The 17,116-nt window shown below is 36.2% G+C and overlaps 1 protein-coding gene and 1 long non-coding RNA gene across 6 annotated transcripts in view; one reads left to right on the top strand and one right to left on the bottom strand.

Annotated features, from left to right (window-relative positions):
- The window catches only part of SCN9A (sodium voltage-gated channel alpha subunit 9), a 171,305-nt gene that overhangs the window by 135,277 nt on the left and 18,912 nt on the right, over positions 1-17,116 (top strand). Inside the window, exons 19-21 of the mRNA XM_059167130.1 lie at positions 4,487-4,641; positions 7,921-8,094; positions 12,604-12,726. Of these exons, the coding sequence (XP_059023113.1) occupies positions 4,487-4,641; positions 7,921-8,094; positions 12,604-12,726 (452 nt within the window). The remainder of the gene's footprint in view (positions 1-4,486; positions 4,642-7,920; positions 8,095-12,603; positions 12,727-17,116) is intronic.
- LOC131827142 (uncharacterized) overlaps positions 1-17,116 on the bottom strand; it is a 167,900-nt gene that overhangs the window by 82,786 nt on the left and 67,998 nt on the right. The gene's annotated exons all lie outside the window — the stretch shown is intronic.

Here is a 17,116-nt window from a genome sequence, read left to right on the forward strand (position 1 = left end):
TCCTGGTGTTTTCTTTCACCCAGGAAGAGATGAGCTGGGAGCCCATTTTTTATTCTACCTTTTTATATTTTCCCACATCATTTTATAAAATATTCTAACTTTATTAAATACATTTGAGATGTAAACTAATTGTTTTAAATACACTGAAGGTAAATTCATTCGGATCTCAAGTCATGTTAATTATAATTTAACATGGGTTAAATAAAAGCATATGTACATTTTTTATGTACCCTGGGTTCCCCCCCCCATTCATCTTTCCTCTAAATTCTCGAATTTGCAGATCATTACTAATACTTGGATTATTTTAGAACTCTTTCGGGGGGGGATTATGTTTTTTGAATCAACTAAACATGACCCATTAAACTATGTATGTAAAGGACTATAGTAAGTATCGTGAACAGAAAGGAAGGGCATAACTGAGGCAGTTTAAGTCTTCAGGGAGCTTAAAAGCTTCCAGAGAGAAAGGACAGGAATATATAAAAGACACAGTAGCAAAAACACCAGAGACTTTGGTGGGGTTAGGGGGCTTGGGTGGGGAACACAGCTTGCTACATTCCTATAGTGCTGGAAATTAAAGTGCCAGATGAACCTCATTATTACCTGGATCAATGAACCATGATTCATGTTGGAATCTTGAAAGAAACCATAATAAGACACTGCCTAAAGAGTATAGTTCAAAAGAATTCTGGTTCTGTTTCAGGGCATACACTTTTTGATTCTCTGAAGTTATTACTTGATAGGCTCAATATTTTTTAATTAAACATATTGTTTTATGAAACAGGAAATTATTTTTCAAAATGCTTGTCTTGTAAACCTCTGAAACAAGTGCCTAAAAAATGCTCTCCCCCCCCTTTTTATCTTCCCTCTAATTTGAAGGAAAAACTTTTTTTTCCAGTGATTTTTTTTATATGAAAGTGTTTTTTGTATGAAAGTGTTGGCACAAAATGTTTCAGGTGTACAACGTAGTGATACCACTAGTCTGTATGTTATGCTATGCTCACCACAAGTCTAGCTACCATCTGTCACCATACAGTGCTCTTATGTATAATATCATTGACTGTATTTCCTATGCTTTGTGACTAATGCATAAGTTGAATCCTGTGCCTCCCACTTCCCTTCACCTGTTTTGCCCATTCCCTCCGTTGCCACCATTGGCCACCATCAGTTTGTTGTCTTTCTGCTTTTTATATGCTTACTTATCTGTTTGTTTTGTTTTTTTATATTATATATGTAAGTAAAATCATATGGTATTTGTTTTTCTCTATTTCACTTAGCAGAATACCCTGTAGATCTAGCCATATGATCACAAATGGCAAGATCTCGTTCCTTTTTATGGAAGAGTAAGAACCCATGGTGTACATATATACCATATCTTTACCTACTTGTCTATCAATGGACTTGGCTATTGTAAATAACGCTGCAACAGACATAGGGGTGCATGTATCTTTTTAAATTAGTGTTTTCATTTTCTTTGGATAAGTACCCAGTAGTGGAATTACCGGATCATATGGTATTTATTTTTAACTTTTTGAGGAACCTCCATACTGTTTTCTACAGAGGCTGCACCAGTTTATATCCCCATGAACAGTACAGTTCTGAAAGAAAAATTTTTAATAGCTCAATTAATAATAGTTCCTCTTTTTTCAGTTCTTCTTCTTCTTCAAGCCAATTGTGGTATTTTTTTTTTTAATCAACTTTAGTTTTTGAAATTTGTCTTTTGAAACTTTAGTCATTATGTTTCTGGGTCTTTCTTGGTTGTGGTTCTATTCATCTGCCCTTTATGAAACTTTATACTCTCTGACTTTTTTTTTTTTACTGCAGCCCCTTGTACATCTCTCCCACTTCTACTCTGTTTCTTTCTCCTTCAAAATGTTCTCTTATTCCACCTGTCCTGTTGGAGTACTGGTGGATGTTTAACAACCGGGTCTCCAAAAAAAAGACAGTATGCATACGTACATTTATTTTACTGATATAAAGCATCTCTGACATGTGATTTACAATAATAATATAGGCAATATTTCTTACTGCACATTTCATATAGCTCATTGATTCTCACAGAATGCTTTTGTTAAGTTTTACCAAAATTTTGCATTTATAGATAATCAGTGATTGCAGTTGATGACAAGTATAATTTTTACTTAAAGGTTGGTTGGTAATTTCATTCATGTTGATCAGTAAGGTGAAAGTGAGACAAAGAAACTATATGTCAAAATTTTACTCATTCATCAATGATGTTTGCAAATCTCAGATACTAGAATTTGAATAATGAAAGAATATTTCCTCAATTTTTGTGCTATTTCCAGTGTCATGACTACAAATATGACACTTAATTACTATTTTAATATTTTATTAACATTTCCTGCATTACTTGTTAAGTTTATTCTAGAAAATCAGCAAGCCCTGGTGTATAGCATTTGATGACTTTTGTGGTGTAAAGATCCTCACCGTGGGTTATTTCAGACTACTAATAGGACTTCTTCAAATGTGGAGTCAGGAAGAGATGCCAATAATCCAACAGTAGGACATATTTTCCATGACCCAGATAGAAGACAGAAATGTACTCAAGAGCATAGATAATAGTTAAATGATTGGAATGGGATATGTTTTTATGATTTATTGTCTTTTTAAAAGTAAATTGTAATTTTAAGTTCATATAATTTAACTTTTGATAGTGGGTTCATTTAACAAGTGCAGCAATTTGTTGCAAAAGTGCCTGACAATTGAATGACAAGTTATTATTAAGAACGTAGATGAGCTGGCTCCAGAATGACATTGCATTCTGTTTCTTAATATCACTGTTTTGGAATGCTCCAGACTTGGCCCTTGTCTATGAGCCTTTTCTTGGTTGGTCCTAAAATATGTTTTGTGTGTGTGTGTGTGTGTGTGTGTGTGACCTCAAAAACTCTCATTTTCTAGCCCAGTCTTTCCTCCTGAGCGTTAGATTCAGACCTCCAAATAGCTGCAGGATATTTGTATTTGGAAGTCCCAGCGAGCATCCCAAACTCCTTACCTGCCCAGTAGCTCCCGCACCTGTTCATGTCATTCTTGACATTTATCCAGCTGTTCTGGGATCCTCCATTTCTCTTATATCGCATCCACAACAAGTCACTAAATCCTGCTGATTTTACCTGCCAGACATGTCTTCAATCTGTTATTGCCCTAGTTCCTAACTAGAGTTGCCATGACCTGTCCCTCTTGTTAAGACTATTGGACCAGAATCACAAGTGGTTTTCTGGCCCAGAATCTTCCTATACCTTCACATTCTTTTTTCTCTCTCTCTCTCTCTGTTTTTTTTTCTCTTCCAACTTATCCTCCATTCAGCTGTTGGAGACAATTTAAGTTGTATCTGCTTGTATCATTCTCTGCTAACAACCCTTCATTTACTCCTCAATGTCTATAGGATATAGACCAAACTCCTTCATGTGGGGGAAAATGCTTTACATAATCTGACCAATTTCCCTAACCTCATTTCTCACCCATGTCTACTGTGTACACTTTGCTTTCATCACAATTCTGAACTGCTCATAATTCCTATGTACAATACATTTTGCTCCTTCTTGGCCTACAGTTCCACTTACACTCTTTTTGGCTAATTCTTTGACTCAATTCAGGCTCTGTCTCTTCCACAAAGCCTTTTCCAGTCTCTCCTCAGTAAATGAGCCAGCTGAGATAGACTTTTTCCATGCTACCAAAATAGCCCCTTTATATTTATGATTTTAGTTGGCTTATCCAGTTACCCGCATTTATTTCTATCCCAACCTGCCTAACCAAACCAAAAATAAATCCCCCGAGGAGAGGAAACTGTATACACAACTAAGTATATAAAAGATACTCAATAAATGTTTAATGGAGAAATGAATGAATAAACCTAAAACATTGGAAATAAAATGTTCCTCAGCTTATCATAGCAGCATGTTCTACGCCTAGAATTCCAAAGGCAGAGTTGTTTTAACATAAAGTACTTGAAACAGTTTTCTCTGCATCTTCTATTTAAAATCGATTTCTTCTGAACATAATTTTAGAAACTTATACCAATTTTCTTAATATAATCTAGGACTGAAGCTTTGTGAAGAGCCTTTTTTTATAGAGTGGAAGTATCTGAAAATTGAAGATGAGCTCCACATCAAGGAAAATTAATTTATCAGCAAAGAGCATCTTGAAAAGCATTTTGTCCTCAGATTTTAGTTTAATATTCATTCATTCCTTGTTCATCATGTAACAGCACAGTATTGGGACTGCAATAATGAAAAAAAAAGTAGTTTAAACACTTAAGAAGAGAATGATGAGAAATCAAGGAAATACAGAATACATTTTAAGTTAGAAATAACTGATAAGTTATTTTTAGTTGAATCCATTCAAGTTGAATCTACTCAAAACTGCTATGTGTTAGAAATTATTCAGTTGAGGGCCATCACAGGGAAAGCTTTGCATAAGCATTCTATTTATTCTGAATATCAATATTTTACATGCCTGTCTTTCTTGTCAGGTTGTGTGCGGAGGTTCCCATGCTGCCAAGTTGACATAGAGTCAGGGAAAGGAAAAATCTGGTGGAACATCAGGAAAACGTGCTACAGAATAGTTGAACACAGTTGGTTTGAAAGCTTTATTGTTCTCATGATCCTGCTCAGCAGTGGAGCCCTGGTAAGTTATAGGACACCCAAAACAATCACTCGAGTCAATATTTTTTTTTTTAATTTTTATTTATTTATTTATTTATTTATTTGACAGACAGAGATCACAAGTAGGCAGAGAGGCAGGCAGAGACAGAGAGAGTGGGAAGCAGACTCCCCGCCGAGCAGAGAGCCCAATGCGGGGCTCGATCCCAGGACCCTGGGATCATGACCTGAGCCGAAGGCAGAGGCCTTAACCCACTGAGCCACCCAGGCGCCCCTCGAGTCAATGTTTTTAATAAACAAGTTGGAGGATAAAAATATGAAAGTTGTTTTACCTCAAAATGAATTTCTATGATTAGGGCTCGGACAAAATTTTAGTTTAGTTCAGTAAATATTTGGTAAGCATTATTACATGCCAGGCATGTAGTACATGCTTCCCTGAATGCAGAGGTGGATAAGATCTGGGTGCTTTTCTCAAGGAGTTCAGAGACCACTTGGGAGAAAGGCACAGGTGATTACAGAGCTGGGATGTGTTTGTAAGTGAAGAATATGCTTGATAAAAACTCTTTAGCAAGAGATGAACAATCGTCTGCTTGGAATTTCAGAAGAGTAGTTGACGTTTTGCAAGATCTAGAAAGATGACTAGGATTTTCCAGCGAGATGGCATGGGCTGAAGAACAAGTGTACGGGGACAAGGAAGCATAAAACATCATAGGCATTCAGGAAATTAAAAGTTTCCAAGTTGTAGAAAGTGACATTAGAGGAAGAGCAACTGCAGGGAGGAGAGTGGTAGCCACAGGTACTGTGACAAAGATAGGCAGTGTCAGCTTATGAGGCATCTTACAAAACAAACTAACATTAGGGTGACAATGGAACACATTTCTCACTCTTGTACATATACCATGCACTTTCTGTGAGAGTTGAAAGGGACCTGGGAGAGTTACAAACTCCCTGAGCCTTTTCTTATTTTTCTTTGCTGTGGACATGAACAGAGATGAACCATTATAAGCCCAGTTTCAGCTAGAGATACCACTGGAAATTCCATTATACTAGAAACGGAGTACTCAAGAACTTTGTAAATTGTCTCACAGATAGTCTTGATGGATCTGGGGTTGGATTTTTATAAGAAGTTAACCTTTTGCTATTTCATGGATGCCACTAGAGTATATGAGACCTCCAAGTCAGAGACAAAGGATTTTATTACTCATGACATTGAAACCTATATGAACTTCAACATGTTTGTGTTGGTTCGTCTTGTCCCCAAGTTTCATGGGGGCCTGATATGGGGATAAATTAATGGCACACACACAATGGAGTAGCATCACAGCTGAAGAGCAGTAAATTAGGGAGTTTTTTTTGTTTGTTTGTTTGTTTTTAAGGAAGGGAGGGGCGGAGAGGGAGAGAGGTAATCTTAAGTAGGCTCCACGCCCAGGTTGGAGCCCAATGTCGGGCTCCATCTCACAACCCTGAGATCATAACCTGAACCAAAATCAAGAGTTGGCCACCCAAGTGCCTTAGGAAACCCTGTCCTTTTAAAGAAAGCAGTAAGCAGCCTTGCTTTTTTGTCCCAGACAGACACACTGTCTCATCCCCCACAGCTGCCTGTTGCGAAAGCAGCCCTGAGTAAAGAGCAAGTCAGGGCCTTGCCTTCTTGGCGTACTGAACGAGGACATGCGAGGATGCTCAGAGGCTGCAGGGATAGCCTCTCCTAAAACTGAGATGAGTCAGGAAAATGGGACTCCTCTTGTCCAGTGAAATGCAAGTAGGAATCTCAACAACGTCTACATTATCTTGTATTCCTAATCGCTACTAGAAGTTTATTCCATGCTGAGTCATACATGTGACTGAGACTTTTAAAAAGGAGAGAAAAAAAAATTAAGAAAAGTTCAGAGTAATCCCTTATTCAAAATGTCTAAAAAGAAAGATAACAATTTCTTTTGGCAAAAGGCACTCTCAAAACTAAAATTCTGGAGGGCCTGTGTGTCTCAGTCGATTCAGTGTGGGACTCTTGATTTTGGCTCAGGTCATGATATCAGGGTCGTGAGCTCAAGACCCATGTTGGGCTCCACACTTGGCCTAGAGTCAGCTTGAGAATCTCTCTCTCCCTCTCCCTCGGGTCCTCCCCCTGCTCAGGCACCTGTGCGCTCTCTGGTGCTCTTTCTCTCAAATAGATAAATGAATAAAATCTTTAAAGAAAACTAAAATTCAGATGAATCATATGATGAAAAAAAGTGAAAGGTATTTTAAGAAACGGCTATTTTTACTCATAGTTTGCTAACTAAGCTAGATTTTTAAAATACTTGCCTATAAAACAAACAAAAGTTAACAACCAAGTTAGTACATATTTATTATGTTTCAAGATCTTTGTATAGTTTTTTTCACTTAATCTTTAAACAATCCTGTGAAATAATGACCATTCTGCTTATTTTGCCAATGAGGAAGTTGAGTGGAGAGTGTAAAAGTTGTTTCATGTCCAAAAGCTATTATGAGACAGACCCATAACTTAACTGAGCTCTAAAATCAAAACCAACCATATCTTTTCACTGATTTCTGGATCCTCAAAAAGGAGAGGACACACTGTGTACAAACAAATGAGTGGTAGCTAAAATGAGTAACAGTAAAACCTACACCCCACGTTGGATAGAGCTCACATAATGATGTCCTTGCCTCTTGCTCTCATATCCATGGAAGTGGCCCTGGAAGTTAGCCAGGAGCCCTGCAGGCTGAGTCTTGTTTCCAGTCCTGGGACTAGTCCGAACAAGGTATACCCAGACATCAAAAGTACTCAGCATCAAGACTTATTACTCATTCATTCCGCAAACTCCCTTACCTCCTGCTGTGTTTTTGACACAGCTCTAGACACTGGGAATGCAGAAGCATATAAGAACTGAAGGAGGTTTCCAAACCCTACTAGTGGGTGTGAAGGAGAGTACAGGGTGAGAAAGGTATATGTGACCGGATGATGGGAATCATGTCCTACCTTATCAGGATTCCTCCAATTTGGAGAGAGATAAATGGGAGACAGATAAAGTAGAAATTACTGCAATTATCAGAGATCACGGTTCTTTTAGAGGATTATAGATAATTCTATTCTTTGCACCCTTTAACCTGTGGTGACCAGTGGTGCATACTAGTAAGAAGTCCAGAAGTAAGTGTTACCTAGTAGCTGTAAACCAGAAGAAGCTAGCACATTATAGTATTTATCTTCCAGTATAGAATTCTCCATCAGAATTTTATTTCCTGCTTTTGTTATGAATCATAAGCTTTAAGTTGGATGTGAATTGAAATTTGAATACTATTTTCACAGGCTTTTGAAGATATATATATTGAAAAGAAAAAGACCATTAAGATTATCCTGGAGTATGCTGACAAGATATTCACTTATGTCTTCATTCTGGAAATGCTTCTAAAATGGGTAGCTTATGGTTATAAAACATATTTCACCAATGCCTGGTGTTGGCTGGATTTCTTAATTGTTGATGTAGGTTGGATTTATCTTACAAATAAGTATTCTGAAAACCTTCACTAATGTTGTTTGTTATCATATTTTAATCTTGGTTAGTTTTTTATACTTTCAGACTATAGCTTTATGGGTATTTTCGAAATATTAATGTAGCCAGTAGAACTATTTCTATAAGGAGTATTAAAAGAGCAACTCTGCAGTGAATATGAATTCTTTCTTGTAGCGTTCTAACCTTTATAACTTACTTGTGCATAAGTTTTCTGCAACCAGAGAAAATGTGTATATATGTATACACATATATACATATATATGTATACACATATATACATATATATGTATACACATGTATATATATGATTTGAATATCATTTTACTGGGAAGAAGAACAAAATGAAAAACTACTTGGTGACAGTGGGACTGGAAATGGGCAGAGGCACAATTTAAAAAGATAAAACATTGATTTTTTTTTTTTACAATATAAAAAATAGAAAATAAAAGAGGATAAGGGATATATCAAGTTGTCTGATATGTTAGCTGAGAGTTATGTAAAATGATTGTGCTAAAGCTTAACAACTCTGGGTTAAGGAGTTGGGGGGGCATGGAATTTCAAAATATTTATCTCTGTCACAAGGAGAGGGAAAACCAAAATGAGTCGGAACTGTTGTTCCCACCTGAAACATCGAACTTACCCTTTATTTCTAGAGTGGCAGGGAAGCAGAAAAATAGGCATTGGTAATTTCAAGTAATAAATTCAGAGAACCATTCAATATTTGGGGATGGAAAATATATAAGAATGCTTTAGCTTAGGTATTTTTTTTTTACAATAGTTTTGATTATTTATGCTGTTTTTTAATGTGTTTAATATCCATGGAACTCTTGATAATCAAGAATATAAAGTCATCTACATAGGTTCTGCCACTCAAAGCTGGGAACACACTTCAAACCACATTACCCTAAAGTAATGGACTGGAATGATAAGCAACTAAGTCTGCAAATATAGCAACCATCAATAGCATACATTTTCTTCAAATTATAATTCTAACAGATATGTATTATTCTCCTACCTCACAAATTCCAAGAGTCCTTTTTGTCAGTACTGGGAAAATAAGCTTTCAATCCCACAGCCAGTCAGTTAAGACTATTTTAGATAGAGAGTGTGAGGCCAAAAAAGCCTCTCGCTTAGGTATTATTTTTAACAGAACAAAATATTTTTTAGGAATCTTATTGAAATAAGAAAGGAATCCTAAAACAACTGTGAGATTAAGGCATCTCAAATAGAAATGGTGCAACACCCAGTTTTTCAGTTTATTCTTATTTGGTGTATTCAACTTTATTTTATATCTTAATGGCATAATTTAATAATATATAGCATATAATAATTATATTATTATATTTTATATTATTTTAAATTGCTATCTTAAATTAATTCATGACCTCAACTTCCCCATCTAATTTTTCTTAGGACGATTTATTTTTTTTCCTTCTTCTACTAATTCTAGATTTTACAAAATCTAGTCTTTGTGGCTAGGGAATTGTATTACAATTCTTAGAGATTTGTCTTCTGTCTGATGTGGAATGAGGGCAACATGCAAATGTTTATAGTGCTAACAACTGCTCTCGCACTTGTTTAACCAAGAGTTTGCATCATCAAACTGTACAGAAAAGATAAATATGGCATCATTCATAGAAATCAAAATTACAAGTAAGCGTGACTATAAATAGCTGAATCTGACTACAAAATTAAACCCAAACTCATCATATCTATTCAGAAGTTCAATTTCTCAACTGTTATCCAAAAACTAATGATGTACTGTATGGTGATATAACACGATAAAGAAAAAAGAAAAAGAAAGCTCAGTGAACTCTTTTTTAACAGATCAATATATAAAATATTACAAGCAATAACACTTTTGTTTTCTCTATCAGTGATGTACAAAAACAATTTTTTTTAGTATAGCTAGACATTACACCTCTTATGTTCTCTTAGGCCTTCTCTGTGAGATCTGTAATTTTTGGGACCTTATATTAGTGATTCCATATTGATTTTTCTTTAATTTACTTTTATATATATATGTTACCTAGTTACTGGCTAGAAAAATACATGGTAAGATAGATGCTTTTGTAACATAATAGATTTAAAGAAAGGCTAACCAAAATAAGAAGAAATGATAGAAGGAATGTAGGTTATTTCTTTTCTTTTCTCTTAACCATTTAATACAATTGGGTCTTTTAAAAGGTGTAAAATATTTAAGATATTAAAAAACTTTTAATAATATTATCACAAACATAGTTATTTTCATCACTCAGTCTGCAAAAGTAAAGTTTATACATACAATTGAATTTATTTTTGGTTAAGAAAGATATAAGTCCATTTCATAGCAGAAATTATTTTGTCTTGTATTTGAAAATCTGAACTGGTGAACCTTAATATTCAAGAGTATGGAATATACAGAACTCAGATATATAGCTTCAATAATAACTGTTATTTAATATTTTGAGAAAAAGTAAGTAAATGTACATGCAAACACAAATGTATATGTTTTATATAATATATATTCCATATGTAATATTTTTATAATGCAACATGGAGAGCAAAGCTGGACACAACATTCTTGCTGGTAGAGATGCAAATTTAGTGATGCAGATTTGGAGGAGGACCTGAGATTTTATTTCCCAAGAATTGAACCAGTTATCTAGTGTTGTTCTGAAAGTACGATCCCTGAACCAACAAATTGGTGGGAACTTATTAGTAATGCATTTCTCAGGACCTACCCAAGATCTACTCAACTAGATTCTCAGGTGTTGGGACCCAGAACACTGTTGTTATATGCCTTCCAGATAATTCTGATGCATACTGAGGTTTCAGAACCACTGATCTGATTTGATATTCACAGGATGGACTTGTTGGATTTCCATAGGCTTCTTGAACTGAAATTTGTTTGCCTGAGCCTTAGTCGTCAGTATTGGCATATACTGTGTGTGTACATATGTATACATAGATAAATAGATGTGTATATATCTTCTCATTTACAGAGTAATCTCTAGGTTTTCTCAATAATATGTATCTATTATATTCAATATCGTGACACCTAACAGTGGTTTGGAAATTAGGTCTGCCATTTCTGTAAGGGTTATTCCCATTATAATAGACATTTCAGAACTTTTTTTTTCCTGATTAAAAGGAATACTTGCTATTCTAATTAAAGAGCATATTTTCTTAAGTGTACTTAACTGGAAAATAATGGAACTGAATGGCTTGGGTGAATTTCAGAATGATATGAGGGAGGATTAGGTCTGTTGGATATGTAGCATAAAGACTTAAAAAGATACAATGTTATATGAAGACATTTGGAAGCAACTGGATGAGAAAGAACAAAACACTTCAACACATCTTGATTCATAATCAGTTTCCTTGTCTCTGATAGCAGGAGCAGTGAACTTGTGAGCAATGAATTTTTCTACTCTGTTGATAGTTAAATATAAGGAGGTTGATTCTCAAGTATTCCTAGTCCCTGGAAAATTTTAATCTTTCAGTCAGTACTTAATTCATAATGAAGAGCTATATACCGGCCATTGTTTTTAGACATTGCTTCCTGCCACACAGTGTAAAAACAAATGAATATTTTAAATGGAACTTACTCAGCGACTGAATGTGTTTACAGATCAAGATGTAAGGTCATTGAGGAGCTTGTTACTCTCTTACCAGAATGTGTATTGATTTTATTTCTGTCCATGTTCTTTCTTCAAAGATAGTTTATAAGAACACAAATTTCTGTTGGGTACTGGTTATGGTCATTGTGGCAGGTCTAACATGATGAAGTTCTGTATGCCTGTGTTGATTGAAAAGCCAATGAGATCACATACTCTTGTGCTCTCTTCAATACAATTGAGATTTCTCCCACTATTACTAGGTAAATGTTTGTTGCTAGTTCTGATAAACTGCAAGGCAGAACAATCTTGTGGGGAAATAGCTCCATCTCAAAATCATGAGTCTTCAAAATGCTTTTGAATAAGGTTTATACTAGGACTTAGATCTGATTGAGTCAGAGCCACACTCTTATGACTTAACTTCAGAATCACACACTTTGTTATGCCCTAGGTTTTATTATAATTGAAATTTTTATAGTTGCTCTAATTAAATGTATAGCATATATGAGTAACATAAGTTGCTCAAATTAAATGAAGAGCATATCTGATTAAATATATCCAGCATAAGTTCAGAATTAATAAGCAAGTACATAATCATTGATGACAGAAATTGTGAAAAGCTTGTGTGATTTTTATTCAGATATAAGAAATAACCTACTATTTCTTTTTATTTCTTTTTATTTTCATTAGCCTCCCTTTAAAGCTATTTCCTTACAAAAGCATTCATTCATCTTATTTGTTTTTAGGCAATGACTAGACAGCTCGATATATAAAATATTATTCTTGTTGATCTGCTCTTAGTGATCTTTGAAATTGACTTCTCCTCCTTGTGCTTTACTATTACACTGAAATAATTAACGGATTTTTTTTTTTTTGTAGGTTTCTTTGGTTACTTTAGTTGCAAGCACTCTTGGCTACTCAGACCTTGGCCCCATCAAATCCCTTAGGACACTTAGAGCTTTAAGACCTCTAAGAGCTTTATCTAGATTTGAAGGAATGAGGGTAAGAAAATGCTAAACTTTCTAATATCCTTATTTTCTAAATGGAGTATAAAATATAAAAAAATAAGTATGTAGAAATTATGGACTGTTTATATTTATATGTACATATATCTACCTATAGATGGACTGCTTATATATGTATGTGTGTACATATGCATATACATAGTATTCAGTGCATATAGTTTAACAAAGAGTAAGTCAAATACAGTAAAGCCTCCTTTACATAATATTGTTAGGCAATAATCCAAATAAGTGACTAATCCTTTTTTAAATGAAAATCTGCTCTGTGCTAGGAATGTGAAGGGGATACTCATTCTGATAACATCTCTCATATACGACTTATCAAGGACTTGCCTGTTTCCAATGCTCGTATTTTATAGGGCACCTGGGTGGCTCTGTCAGTTAAGTGATTCAGCTCAAGTCATGATGTCATGATCCCACAGTCCTAGGATTGAGTCCCCACAGCGAGCTCCCTGCTTAGCAGGGAGTCTGCTTCTTCCTCTGCCTGCTGCTCCCCCTGCTCGTACTCTCTGTCTCTGCCAAATAAATAAATAAAATCTTTAAAAAAAAAATTTTTTTTTAAAGAGCTACCATAGGTAGGGATCATAACAACAAACAGGAAAGTGAAGTGGCATCAGCCACCACCTTAAATTTCATCCTTAAAATAAATGTTTCACCGAAAGTAGAATTACCCCCAAAATCACACTTGACAAAACTAAAGCTCGGAGAATTTACATAATTTGTACTAGGCTGCATGGTGCCTGAAAAGAGGTCATTTTCTAGAGACAAACAAGGTGAGACAAATGATGACTAGTAGCAACTTAGCTTTAAGAGCTGCATTAAACCAGCAACTTCATAAAATACATGGAGGACAGTAACCTTGTTCTCTCTAATTAGTCCATATCCTCATTTATTGCTGCTGTCCTTGAGTTTCCTTTTTACCAGCTTCACACTTGCTTTCTCATGTTCCTGTTGTTCTCCGGGCTGGGAATGCTTCTCCCAGCCCTATCGCAGCCCTGACTCATCCATCATCAGAGCAGAGAGATACCTACTCGGCCAATAAGACTCCGTTTAAATTTGCTTTGTCTCTTCACCATCAGGCTTAAGTAGGCAATCTCCCTCTATGTTCAGACATACAAAATCCTTGTTATATTGTTTTTTACTTATTTATCTGACTTCCTCTTTACTGGTAGTCCGTGAATAACTTACATGTAAATTAGTGTATCTCACTGCTTCTCTAAGTGCCATCCTCAGACCACCCATTAGCATCATCTGAGAATTTACTAGAAATCCAAATACCCAGGTCTCGCTCCAGACACACTGACTCATAAACTCTGGGATGGGGCTTGGTAATCTGAAACCTCAGGTAATCTGAAACTATTGGGTATCTTTTAGTCTAGCAGATCTTCAGTGTTATCTCTGCTAAACTGTGACTGTCTACAGCTTAAGGCATCCAGTATGCAACGGCTATGAGAGATCATGATTATACAAAAATAAATAAATAAATAAATAAAAATCATAAATTAGCCCTTTTTGCCATACAAGAATTGAAAAATTACAATTTATGTTATTATGCAGAAAGGTGGTATTGGAACCCATTGGCATTAACTTCATTTTTTGAGTACTGGTAGAATGTTACAATCTGTCTAGAACTTACAACCAGTTTCTGGACTCAGTATCAGTATACTGCATTTTCATGAATGAAGAATATACTTTCCCCTACAAAACTACTTCCCTCAGCAATTAAGCCAGCCCATTATTTTATCCTCTGTGCTCTTTGTTCTTGATCTATAATAGAGCTGACCTGGATGCAGGAAAATGGTTTAATGTATTTGGAGGACCCACTGTGTCTCTTTAGTATTTATTAAGCATGCCAAAAGATATGTTCCTTCACACTGCAGGATGATTCTGAAGAATAAGTAAAACTTGAGGCATTTTGTAGTTAGTTTCCTTTGAGTCTTGAGACCCTGAAGCTTATTGACTTTCTCAAATGGCTTCTTTTTTTTTTTTTTTTAAAGATTTTATTTATTCTTTGACAGACAGAGATCACAAGTAGGCAGAGTAGCAGGCAGAGAGAGACGAGGAAGCAGGTTCACTGCCAAGCAGAGAGCCCGATGCGGGGCTTGATCCCAGGACCCTGGGACCATGACCCAAGCGAAGGCAGAGGCTTTAACCCACTGAGCCACCCAGGTGCCCCTCAAATGGCTTCTTATCCGACCAATGTGGACCTATCCCCCTCAGAGACCCAGCGTTGCTCTCATTCTTTCAGCAAACATTTCAGACACCAACTATGTGTCAGTTATAATGGTACAAGAAGAGTACCATGGTGAAGAGATCCAGTCACCCAACACGGAATAGGGACAAAAATCGTGGAGAGACGGACGGGGGAACAGTAGTTATTCTAGGACATCAGCTCTGAAGTAGGAAGCATGCAGCATTACAGAAACATGGAGGCTGGAATGGCTGCCTGGGGAAGTATAGGTAGACCTCACAGGGAGTTGACGTTGGAGCCATGACTGAAAGAATGGGCCCAAACAAATCCCAGGCGTGCAGACATTCCAGGCAGAGATGCTACCTGGGGGGAGAAGCATGGGATTGAGTGTGCAAGGCATATTTGAGCAATGACTAGAAGATCAGTGTGCCTAGGTGAGAAGCTCAGTGGGGAGGGCAGTAGGAAGTAGGATGAAAGCACAGGCTTGAACAAGAGTTGGCCACTTTGAACTTTATTCTCTACTCCTGTTCTTCCTAACCCTTTTAGTGTCGTGTACGCTATCAGAATCTCATAAAAATATGAATCATCTCTTCACTAAAAAATAGACTTGAAATGTTTTTCATATAATTTCATGCTTGCGTGGAACCTCAACAGGACCACAGACCTCAGGGTAATAACTATTGCTCTAGGCCAGAAGTCAACAAACTAAAGCCCACAGGCCTGTTGTCTGCTTTCTAAACAAAGTTTTACTCCTTCTCAGCCACATCCATTTGTTTATAATTTATATAAGAATAAGAAGTGAGGGATGGCTGGGTGGCTCAGTTGATTGAGCCACTGCCTTTGGCTCAGGTCATGATCCCAGGGTCCTGGGATTGAGTCCCGCATCAGGCTCCTTCCTCAGTAGGGATCCCGCTTCTCTCTCCACCTCTGCCTGCCACTCTGCCTGCTTGTGTGTTCTGTCTCTCTCTCTCTTTGACAAATAAATAAATAAATAATCTTTAAAAAGGGGGTGGGGAATAAGAATTGAAGGGGCGCCTGGGTGGCTCAGTGGGTTAAGCCTCTGCCTTCGGCTCAGGTCATGATCCCAGGGTCCTGGGATCGAGCCCTGCATCCAGCTCTCTGCTTAGTGGGGAGTCTTCTTCCTCCTCTCTCTATCTCTCTGCCTGCTTGTGATCTCTCTCTCTCTGTCAATTAAACAAATAAAATCTTAAAAAAAAATAAGAATTGAAAAGAATTGGATAATTGCAACAAAAACCATATAACCCTGCAAGACTAAAAAATATTTAAGAAAGTGTTTGCCAACTCCTGCTCTCGACAATGTCAGAAGTAGCCAAAGATGCTCAGTGTTTTACCATTTGGAAAAGAGACGGAACACAATGCTCTTAGTTAACAAATTAGACTTCAAAACATTTGGACTCAAATTCAGACTAGAGCTGAAGTATGGAAAAACAGGTAGGTTTTGAAAGGTGAAGGAATTAGGAAGATCTGGAGAGTGATAAATGCTACCATAGTCTGCATGCAGGAGAACTGGCAAGAGGCTCTGGTTGTTAGTAACAATGGAAATGCCAACAAGCAGAAATAAAGGAACTATTAAAGATAAACTGCTTCATTTATATTTTAACTGAGGCAAGCATTGTCTATATTTAGCCAAGGACTTATATATAAAGTATATTTAGACTTAGAATAATAAATTTGAAAAGGTGATTCTTATTTAGCTGATGAAGAAACAGAGGTCCCAAGGTCTTAATTGAATTCCCATATCACACAATTAACAGAACCAACTAAGTAGAAAGGGTTCATATAATAAAAAACTCCTAACTTCAACTCTAGCCTATATATACCAATCGTTTCTGTATATGGGAGAATTTTAACCCTGATCATTCCAGGACCATGAACCTTTAAATGTACATTTAAATGTACATTTTATTTGTTATCATTCATACTTAGAAATTTCTTTTTTTTCCCCCTAGAGTATGCAGATTTACGACTTCACCTTACATAAATCAGGTTTTTGGTTTGTTATTTTTATTTTTTCATTTATTTAAGCTGTGGTATAATTTTAGTTACTTTGTTTTGCGTTGTGGCTATAGTTTCAATGTGTGTTTATCATGTATTTTAGTAAACTTGTTCACAGGGCTCCTGTCTCATTCTCTCTTGCTTGGCATACTACTGAGCATAG

Source organism: Mustela lutreola, chromosome 3 (genome assembly GCF_030435805.1).
Source record: "Mustela lutreola isolate mMusLut2 chromosome 3, mMusLut2.pri, whole genome shotgun sequence".
Lineage (NCBI taxonomy): Eukaryota > Metazoa > Chordata > Mammalia > Carnivora > Mustelidae > Mustela > Mustela lutreola.